Source organism: Buceros rhinoceros, unplaced genomic scaffold, assembly GCF_000710305.1.
Source record: "Buceros rhinoceros silvestris isolate BGI_N320 unplaced genomic scaffold, ASM71030v1 scaffold29234, whole genome shotgun sequence".
Taxonomy (NCBI): Eukaryota; Metazoa; Chordata; class Aves; order Bucerotiformes; family Bucerotidae; genus Buceros; species Buceros rhinoceros.
In genome coordinates, this window is record NW_010410476.1 from 1 (window position 1) to 10,113 (window position 10,113).

The 10,113-nt window shown below is 49.9% G+C and overlaps 1 protein-coding gene across 1 annotated transcript in view; it reads left to right on the forward strand.

Annotated features, from left to right (window-relative positions):
• Positions 1-905: 905 nt before the first annotated feature.
• Positions 906-10,113, forward strand: part of TSC2 (tuberous sclerosis 2) — a 31,829-nt gene continuing 22,621 nt past the window's right edge. The window contains exons 1-17 of the mRNA XM_010135643.1: positions 906-1,043; positions 1,623-1,709; positions 2,367-2,477; positions 3,308-3,452; positions 3,586-3,703; positions 4,155-4,203; positions 4,597-4,722; positions 5,070-5,143; positions 5,464-5,590; positions 5,993-6,136; positions 6,354-6,491; positions 6,705-6,808; positions 7,620-7,701; positions 8,561-8,716; positions 9,034-9,147; positions 9,691-9,813; positions 10,101-10,112. Coding sequence (XP_010133945.1) covers positions 906-1,043; positions 1,623-1,709; positions 2,367-2,477; positions 3,308-3,452; positions 3,586-3,703; positions 4,155-4,203; positions 4,597-4,722; positions 5,070-5,143; positions 5,464-5,590; positions 5,993-6,136; positions 6,354-6,491; positions 6,705-6,808; positions 7,620-7,701; positions 8,561-8,716; positions 9,034-9,147; positions 9,691-9,813; positions 10,101-10,112 — 1,848 coding nt within the window. The remainder of the gene's footprint in view (positions 1,044-1,622; positions 1,710-2,366; positions 2,478-3,307; positions 3,453-3,585; positions 3,704-4,154; positions 4,204-4,596; positions 4,723-5,069; positions 5,144-5,463; positions 5,591-5,992; positions 6,137-6,353; positions 6,492-6,704; positions 6,809-7,619; positions 7,702-8,560; positions 8,717-9,033; positions 9,148-9,690; positions 9,814-10,100; position 10,113) is intronic.

The window sequence follows — 10,113 nt, forward strand, 5'->3', positions numbered from 1 at the left end:
GCTAGGGGCTGTGGGGGGTCCCCCAGGGCGGTGGGCTAGGAGCTGTGGGGTGTCACCCCAGGATGTTGAGCTGGGGGCCATGGCGTGTCCCCTGGGCTGGGGACAGCAGCGAGTGCCCTGGAATGCTGGGACAGGGTCTGCGACATGTCCCAAGGGAGCACAAGGGATGGCGGCGGCGTGTGCCCGGGGTGTGGGGAAGGCTGCGCCATGTCCCTGGGGGCATGTAGCATCACTGGGGGCTGCCGGGTTTGTGAGGAGTGTGTGCCCAAGGGCAGGGTGCTGGGCTGTGCCAGCATGTGGGGAGGGGTGTCCTTCCCCGTGTCTGGGTCCCCGGGAGCAGCGGGTTGGGTCTGGCTGGGAGGCAGCTGCTGAGGGGTGTTGCTGTCAATGTGCCGTTGCTGTGACAGCTGTGCTTGTTCTCACACCCGCTCTCTCTCCTTGCCATGGCAGTGTTTGGATGGTCGGAGGCTCACATCTGTAAGTCCTCTCTCACGTCTCGCCACTTTCAAGGTCTTCCTTACCGTACTGCGTGCTCGTCCATCGCCGCTGGACTGGGAACCAGTGCTTCAGCTCACAGCCGCCAACAAGCGTGTCTGTGCTTATGCTTCAGCAATCAGCTCAGCGATTTTAAAGAGATGGTTGCTCAGTGCGGGCTGTGCTGGTGCTGGGCATTCGGAGCTCCCAGACGATGGCAGCCCGGAGCTCCCCATTCCCCGGGTAGCTGCGGGGTGTGAGTGCTGATGGCAGGAGCAGCTCCTCGCTGTCCATCCTCAGTGCTGGGCTTCTCCCTTGTTTGAAACGGCTCGAGACCCTAGAGCTGACAAAGCCGTGTTGTGACGGCTGTTACTGGTGGTCTGCTGAAGCCCCGTTCTGTGTTTGCAGGGGCTCAGTGCCGCTCGACAGCCATGGCAAAGCCTCAGAGCAAGGATTCTGGGCTGAAGGAGAAGTTCAGGAACCTCCTGGGGCTGGGAACATCCCGGGGAAGTTCGAAGTCGTCGGAGGGCAAGCAAACAGAGTTCATCATCACTGCGGAAATACTCAAGGTGTGGGAACGGGCCGTGGTAAAGGTGGGGAGAGTGCCTGGGTTACCTGAGCTGGGAGCAGGGCTGGCTCCTTCTCCTTCCTGTTTGGCCACTCGTTCCCACTGCGGTTGTGCCTTTGTACCTCATCTCTCCGTTCGTTCTCTAGTGCCATGGGTGTACAGCTCACCTGCTGCCAAGTTCAGCGTGTTATTTATTTGGTTTTGGAATACTCTTGGGCTGTATGATAGGATGGGGGTGTCTTCTGGAGGACCGGGCGGCTGGACTTAACGTCCCTCCTGTCTCTGCCCTTCTCTGTGAGCTGGGCGAGTTAGGAGCCTTTCAGAAGGAAATGAGATGTTTTGTCCGGGGCGTGAAAAGCTACTTGACTCCAGTTCTGTGAAAGTTCTAGTTTTGACAAATCGTTTGCTAATGGAAAAAAGTTTTTGGAGAAATTCCTGGAAAGCTCCAGTGGTGACTAATAGTTCCATCATTTTGGACCAAGGTGTGATTTATTACACAGTGATTCATGATCCCCGTGGAGAAAGGGATAAGTGTTTCTGGTAAGATAAACTCTTAGCTTAGTTCTGCATTTCTTTCCAGGAACTGAGCGTAGAATGTGGATTGAGTAACAGAATACGAGCGATCAGTCAAATCTGTGAAGTGGCAAAAACAAAAAAAATTGAGGAGGTAAGTTTTGAAGTGTCCAGTGAGTAGAGGAAGACTGAAAATCTAAGCAACAGCCCTCAACCTGTTGTAAGAGGCTGTTGTAGGTTAGACTGTCCTTTAGAACTGACAGTCCCCGAGCTGTGTCGCGCTGGCCAGAGGGTGGCTCACCCCAAGGCAGTTAGTCTTGTCCAGCTGACCAGCCCCAGAGCAGAGAGGATGTAGCTGCCGGGCTTTCTGAGCAGAGCAGGAGGACGATGCTGTGGATATTCCACCCTGTTCAGGATGGCTCGCAGGAGATCCTGTGAATCCTGTAGTTGAGGTGGTTGCCAGCCCCTTCTGTCTGGCTAATCAGCAGCCTCAGACTGGTTTTGAACTCGTCTTGTATTTGGGTGAAGGTTTCTGCACAAATCTTCACGCTGTGGTAAGTGTGGGAGTGAGGAACTGCAGGTGCTGTGGTGCAGGTTGTCACGTAGGGCAGGATTTGGTGCCCCTCATGTGCTTCATCTGAGCTTGTGTCTGGGCAGGTGGCAGTGTCCCTCAGGAAAGAGAACTCCAGATGTGAAATCCCTGGAGGTCTTGTTCGTTAATTGGCCATAATTAATGACAGACCTTCTGGGTGAAGACCCCAGAAGCAGCTCAGCACTCCGCGTGCTGCCTGTCCCCTGTGTTTGCTTTCAGCACGCCGTGGAAGCCATATGGAGGGTGGTGGCTGATATGCTGCAGCCAGAGCGCCCCGCCGAAGCCAGACACGCCGTGCTTCATCTGCTGAAGTCAATCGTTCAAGGACAGGTGAACACAAACAGACTAGGAGGGACACTGCGCTTAAACTGGGGATTCTGCAGAGCGTGAGAAGTACCGGGCAGCTCTTTCCTACAGCTTCCCGTGTTTCTTGTTTTGGTTGTGCCTGGGAAACAGGGAGAAGTTTAAGACTTGGTTCAACCTCATAGCAAAACTCTTTGTACAACTTGTAGAAAACTTTTCTGTTTTTTTGGGGGCACTGTTCTTGAAAAAGAGGAGATATTTTGGGTTAAGTCCGGCATAGAACAGCAGATTTTCTGTGGTCTTTGCCCAGAGGCGTTACTCCTCGTCTGCGGCTGGTTTTGCTGGTCTGGTGTGTCACGTGTGGAAGAAGTCGTGTATGAGATACTTTCCTAGCCTGGCCCAGTGAAGCATACTGGGAGTTCTGCTGGTTTCCAGTGTGCTCCACACACGTGACTGTAACAGCATGAAGTTCTAGTGTTCCATGTTCTGACAAAGTCGGGTTAGGTGCTTTCGGAGAGAAAAGCCGTTGGGTCTGGTTTGTGGGCTCGGTGGTTTTTTGATGCCCCCTGGCAGTGCTGGTGGTTGCAGTTCCCGTGGGTTGCTTTGGTGTTGGATGGTGTCTGTGTGCCGCTGGGCAAAATGCCTCCAGCCCCGAGTGCTGGTAGAACAGATGGAGAAGACCGGAGCCCTTGGCAGTCGCCAGCAGAGATTGTGGCTGTTTTCAGGACTTTCCTAGGCAGTAGGAGAAGGAAATCATTTCAGGCATGAAGATTGCTGTCACAGCTCTTGATAAGGGCCTCGACTGTTGTCTGTCATTAGTGACACTGTTACTCCCCTCCTCTGCTTCTTTTTTGAAGGGTGAGAGGTTAGGGATCCTCAGAGCACACTTTTTTAAGGTGATTAAGGACTATCCCTCCAATGAAGACCTGCACGAACGGCTCGAAGTGTTCAAGGCTCTGACGGAGAACGGACGGTACATCACCTACCTAGAAGAAGAGTTGGGTGAGTGTTGTCTCTACCCCTCTGCAATTTGGTGGGAATAAGGCAAGGGACGGACATCCCGTGTTAGGAGGAAGGGTAGTGATGGCGCTGCTGGGTAGAAAGAAGGTTGTAACAGGTTGTCTCCTTTCTCTAGCTGACTTTGTACTACAGTGGATGGATGTTGGCCTGACTTCCGAGTTCCTTCTGGTTCTGGTGAACCTGGTGAAGTTCAATAGCTGCTATCTGGAAGACTATGTGGCTGACATGGTCAAGTAGGTTGGGCTTTTTTAACTCCTGCATGCTTGTTCTTGGTATATTACAGGAGAAAGTTGCAGATCAGGAAACTGAGAAGCAGAATCCTTCTCACCCGATCGGGATCTATTTCATTCCAGGAGATACCTGGCTTTTCTGACAAATATTTGGGTTTTGGTTCTTGTGGTGTTCAGCTCTTAGTTGAACTGCATGTGCTTCCTCATCTCCTGGGGTGCACCTGGGTGCAGTGCTTAGTCTCGCAGAGGGTCTCTGCTGTTGTGTTAGTGTCGGTGTCCTTTAAACTAACTGTATGAAAGAGGTGCTCGTGTTCAGTGTCTCTAGGAGCGTTATCCATGGTAAGGGGAATGATGGGTAGTGAAACATGGCCATTTACGTAACTGGTTTGGCTCTTTGTAATTTCCCTAAATTCATGTTAATCAGCCATTCTAATTGAATGTTCTTTCCTAACAGCAAGATATGCCTCCTGTGCATCCAGACTTCGTCATCTGTGGACATAGAGGTCAGTCATTGCAGTACTTCAGAACTGTGTGAAATTCCTTGAAACTGTAACTTTCTCAAACCAAAGGAGATCACCAGACTCTCCGCAGTTTATTCTCGTCTTACAAGAGAGCTAAGGAGACGCTGTGAAGGGTCTGTAAGCTGCTGGATCTCACACACCATTAATCGGTGTGTTCTGAACCAAACAGAATGTTGATAAATTGGAGAAGTGAATCAGTTTTTCAGCAGGGCTTTTTATGGTTTGCTTTCCACCCTGCAATGATGTAGAAAAGGAAAAAAGACATATCTGTGTCCCTGGTGACTTCCAGAAGATTTCCTGGTCTGCCAGGCCAGGATTTGACCTGCTCTGTTCATACCAAAGTGAATCACCACTTTGCTTTTGTCTTTCCCAAAGATTTCCTTGCAAGTCCTCGACGCAGTGGTTTGCTATAACCGTCTGCCGTCAGAGAACCTGCCCGTGTTTATCATCACGCTGTGCCGCACCATCAACGTGAAGGAGCTCTGCGAGCCCTGCTGGAAGGTCAGAGCTTGCCTCTGGTTCTGGTTTTAATGAGTTCCCTGTGGTGGCCTCGTAGGTCGAGCGTTGGTTGTGCCTGTGCACATCTGCCATAAATTCCAGTAAATTAAAGAAAATTAAAAATTGTTTCAAGTATGAAGGGATCAGCACATGGTTAGTGTAAGTCCTGTTGTGTCCGTGGAATTTGCCCGTAGTTTCCTCTCGGCTGATGTGACTGGCTCCTGCTGTGGTGCGGAAATGGCCGGACGTGTGTCCTGGCCGTGATGGGCAGGGCTGGGCAGCTGACGGCGTGTTCAGGCGGGTGAGTTTTGTCACAATTGGATGTTTGAGTCTTCTCTTTGAATTTGCAGCTTATGCGCAACCTTTTGGGAACTCACCTGGGACACAGTGCCATCTACAACATGTGCCGGATCATGGAAGACAGGTAGAGATGGTGTCTGTAACAAAACCCGGGACTGCACAGAGGGAGTCCCTGGCCTCAGTGGAACACGCTGATGCTGAGAAATGAATTCCTTTCCTAGTTAACACTGCGGAACTGCTCCTTTTTTGCCTCTTCTGAATTTAATTTCCCCTGGTTTAAAGTTGTACTAAATGATTTTCTGCTTTTCGTGTTTGTGAATTGCTGTGCCAAGCCCTGATGTGCAGCAGCTGGCAATTCCAGTGGTGGCAGCCTGTGTTCCTGGGGACTCCTGTCTGTTCAATAGCTGTAGCTTCGCCTAAGACTTCCCTTCCATCTGTTCTCAGAGCTTACATGGCGGATGCCGCGCTGCTGAGAGGAGCTGTGTTCTTTGTTGGGATGGCTCTGTGGGGTGCTCATCGCCTCAATTCACTCAAGAATTCCCCCACCTCAGTGCTGCCTTCCTTCCTCAAGGTAGGGTGGGGTCTGGAGGAGCTTTTTGATCAGGTACACACCCAGACCTGTACAAAGTCACAACAAAAAGTAGTTTCCTACACCAGAGATATCTTTGTATGCCTGAGAGACGAGAGACAGCCGTGTGGTGTGGGGTGAAGGCTGAGCTCTGGAGTGAGAGAAGGGTGTGCTCTGGAAGACAGGGCTGCGTTTGACTTCTGATCTGCAGCTGTTTACCAAGTGCACAACTGCGCTTTATAAAACGGTGCTTCACTCTGCTCTGTGTGTGTGGAGACTTGAACGTGGTTCTCTCAGGCCCTCAGGCAGAGCTCCCAATTAGGACGGCGTGTTTCCTTTGAATTTAAGAGGGTTTCCAGTCGCTGCTTTCCAGCCATTGACTGACTGACGTGCTTTGTATCCCAGGCCATGACATGTCCCAACGCAGTGGTGTCTTACGAGATAGTTCTGTCCATAACACGGCTGATAAAGAAGTACGGGAAGGAGCTGCAAGCCGTAACGTGGGATATCCTTTTGGACATCATGGAGCGATTGCTGCAACAGCTGCAGGTCAGTGTGGAGCCTCTCTTGGTGCGCTTTCAACTCCAAGACCTCGCCATAAATGTTTTTCCAAACTGGTCTGTTTGAACGCTCCAGTGACCTTCAAAGCTGAGTGAAGGTTTAGCGCGATTCTCAGTACTCTGCTTCTCAACAGTTCCTATGGAGAACTGTGGGAACTGCTGGTGAGGTAGAACTCTTTTAGGAATGTTTTTTGTCTCCATTTCAGAGTCTGGAGAGCCAAGAACTTAAGGCCATTGTCCATGATCTTTTGACTACAGTAGAAGAACTTTGTGACCAGAATGAATTCCATGGCTCCGAAGAGAGGTTTTTTGAGCTGGTGGAAAGATGCGCTGATCAGAGACCAGTAAGACTTTCCTTAGTATTGTCTTCCTTTTGGTGCCAGCTGAATCGTTTTGTTACGCAGAAGGGCTGAAAACTGGCAGTCCTAAAATAGCAAGTGGTCAGAAAATCACAGCAAGAACTTTCCTGAGCTTTATTCTGGGGGTGGGAGTTGGAGAATGGATATATTGTATTTGCTTATACGCTAAAAGAAATATTCTTGATCTTTCCGTGAAAGGAATCTTCTGTATTAAACTTGATAACCTACAGAGCTCAGTCCATCCATCCCGCCAAAGACGGCTGGATTCACAACCTGCAGATGTTGATGGAGAGGTTCTTCAGGTACGAAATCACAGCTTTGTGAGTACGAGGCACTCGCCAGCGTTTCTTCCACCTTTTTGTGGAGGATAATTTTGTTTTCTGAAGTTCTGATGTTAGTAAGTGACTGCTGAGAAGTCACTGCAGTAGTTCCAGGGCACAGTACGTGAAAGGGTTTCGCTTAACAGAAGAGTAACTTTGCACTGAGTTATTTGTGCTGCGGTTTTTAATCTTTGTTTCCATTGGGTGGGACTATTCCAGTTAGTTCAAGCAGTTGAGTGTTCCACTCCACAGCACTTTGCAGTTCTGACACGGAACAAGACTTTCCTCTGAAGCATCAGGATTGCGTAGGACTATCCAGTATGAAAGTTCTCTGGATAATGGTGCTCCTAAAAGTGTTCCCACGCTCTGAAATACCATCGTACAGCAATAGCAAACTCCTGCCTCGTCTCTGAAATGCTGCCAAGGAGCAGCTCTTCCTTGGCGCTGTATGCTTGGTTTTAAATTGGCTCACCAGAGCACTTGTTCTTCTGATGTGTGCTGCTGGTTTGGACTGGAAATGGGAACGCTGCAGTTACAGCAGCTTCTGCAGTGTACAGGTCTGCAGAAGGTGGTAACAGCTGAACTGGGATTCCAGTTTCCAGTTGTTCTTGAACCTGATTTTGTACATAGAGACATTAACGGAAGGCTCAGATGATCCCTAACAGTTACTGTTCTAACTCTTAAGAAGTTCCTTAGTTTACTTTAGTTTTACTTTCCTATCCTCCTCTCCCGCCCTTCCCTAAATACCAACAACTTTCTTTTATTCATCTTGAATTTGCTCTTCCCGTTTTAGGAACGAAAGTCGTAGTGCTGTTCGTATTAAAGTTCTGGATGTCTTGTCCTTTGTCCTGAGTATTAACAGACAGTTCTACGAGGTGTGTATTTGTCTGATTCCGATGATCCCGTGAGAGATCTGCAGTGGGTGGGAAAGGCTTCTCTGGAGAGGTCAGGTCATCTCTGCCCCGGGGGAATGCGCAGCACAGGGCTGCACAGGAGGGGCCTGTTTCTTCAGGATGCTTTTAAATGCCCTTAGCTGGATGCAGGAATGTGTAACTTGCAGGGGGAGCTGCTGTGTTTCGCTTCCCAGTTTAAGGTCATTAATTCCATATACACTTTGCTACTGAAGAAAGGATGGAAAATGTGAGAGATACAGAGTTTATTTAAAAGCTTTGTAAAGAGGTGAAGTCTAGACGCTCCTGGCGTGAGCAGACTGACTTCTGTTGGTGCTTGCAGTTTAGTTGCAATGCAAGACGGAAGGTGTCTGAGAGGGGAGTTATGGAGGAGCTCTGGGGATGTCTTCAGCTCCTTGGAATGTACCCAGAGTGTCAGAGGACAGGAGGGGGCTGAGTGCTTCTTGGATTCCTTCAAGATTTGCAAAAACATAATGCTGTTGCATGTTTCCTCTCTCTCTCTCAAAACCCCCAAGCCCTAGAAAGCCCTTGTCAATAGTCTGTTTGAACCTGGGCTGTCAAGGATAGACAAAAACCAAAGCGTTGAATCCAAGTTCAATAAGTCATCGGTATCTGGAGGGGTGGCATACCGGCATACTGAGTTGGATGGAAGAGGAGAGATTGGACTGGGTGGAAGGATCAAGGAAATAACCAGTTATTTGAGGAATGAGCCTGATACCAGCATATCAGTGTTCTTCTGTTTGTAATTTTTTGTCTCTTTGACATGCTGATGGAGGAACCGACAGCAGAATGTCAAGGCTTAGGATGGTCTGTCCTCTTGCAGGAAGAGCTGATAAACTTGGTTGTGATCTCTCAGCTGGCTCACATACCAGAGGACAAGGACCACCAAGTCCGAAAACTGGCCACGCAGCTCCTCGTAGACCTGGCTGAAGGCTGCAACACCCATCACTTCAACAGCTTGCTGGATATCATAGAAAAGGTGAGGCTGAGAGTGGTCGGTTGTCAGTAGCACTGCCAGGTCCTCTTACTGTGACTGTGAAGACTCACCCAGGACTGTCACCTGACGCATGGCTCAGCAGATACTGTGAAGCTGTGGGGTTGTGGAGGGCGCAGGTCTGAAGTGTGGGGCAGCAGGGAGCTTTAGAAACCCTGCTGATGCACACCCAAGCTACCTGACAGCACGTGCAGACTTTCCAGCCGGGATGACATGCCATAGCCTTTCTTGGCCTTCCAGGATGGAAAGAAAAAACAGGTGTGTTGCAGCTTTAAACCACGTGTGGATTTTCTTCTTTAAAGGTGGCTGCGCATTCCCTCTCGTCTCCTGAACTGGAAGAGAGAGACCTACTATCGTATTCAGCTTCTTTGGAGGATGTCAAGACAGCAGTTCTTGGGCTCCTGGTAATTCTTCAGGTAAATGCTGCAGAGCGTTAATCACGTCTTCTGCAGTCCAGTCTTCTGCTGGGCTTGGCTTCTTAGAAAACTGTTCTCCCACTGTTAAACATTCCGACCTTTGTTTTATCCACTTAATGATCAGAACAAGAGTTAAAGCATTCCTTTTGCTTTTGGTGTACAACTGTTTGCTACGTGTTTTATTTTCTTAATTTCCGTTGTACAGGGAATATGAGCACATTGTCATGGATGGAGGGCAGGTGTGTTCATAAACCAGCAGAGAGAGAGTGGTTTGTAACCTTGAATAGATCCGTTGTGTTTGGGTAGCGTGTCCTGAGATAGACTCGAGCAGTGGTGAGGAGCTGGTTGTTCCAGACAGGGCCCCTCTGGAGCCAGGCGGAGTTGCTCTGGGGTCTTTGCAGAGGCTTCCTCCAGAGCCGTCTGTTCATCTTGCTTTCAGGAGCAAGACTTTGCTGTGTTTTTCTGGAATTCTCAGTGCAGTTACACATTTCTGAGTAACAAGTGCCAGTCTGCCTTTGGATTCATGTTTCTGTTTCTCTGCAGACAAAACTCTACAGCTTACCCTCCAGCCACGCTACGCGGGTCTACGAGATGCTCATTCACCACGTCCAACGCCATTACATATACGCATACAGCATCCCCGTGGCCAGCAGCATCAGGCTGCAGGTACGAGCCGTAACCGGGGCTGCCAGGTGGAGAGCTGCCTGCTGTCCCCGGGGACCTGGCTGGCAGGTGGGGACTGGGTGCTCTAGAGCTTGCCACAAGTAGAACGAGATGTTTCTTGGGTGATAGGAGTGTGTGTCTGTGCTGTAACACCCGAATGGTGCCTCTGCAGACCTCGCCACAGCATCTGTTAAAAACCCCTTTGTACCTGCAGGAGTTTCACATGGGGAGGTGGGAGAGCACTCCGCTCACGTGGGTTCTGAGTGATTCCGGTGTCTCCTCTGTTCCAGGTGTTTGATTTCC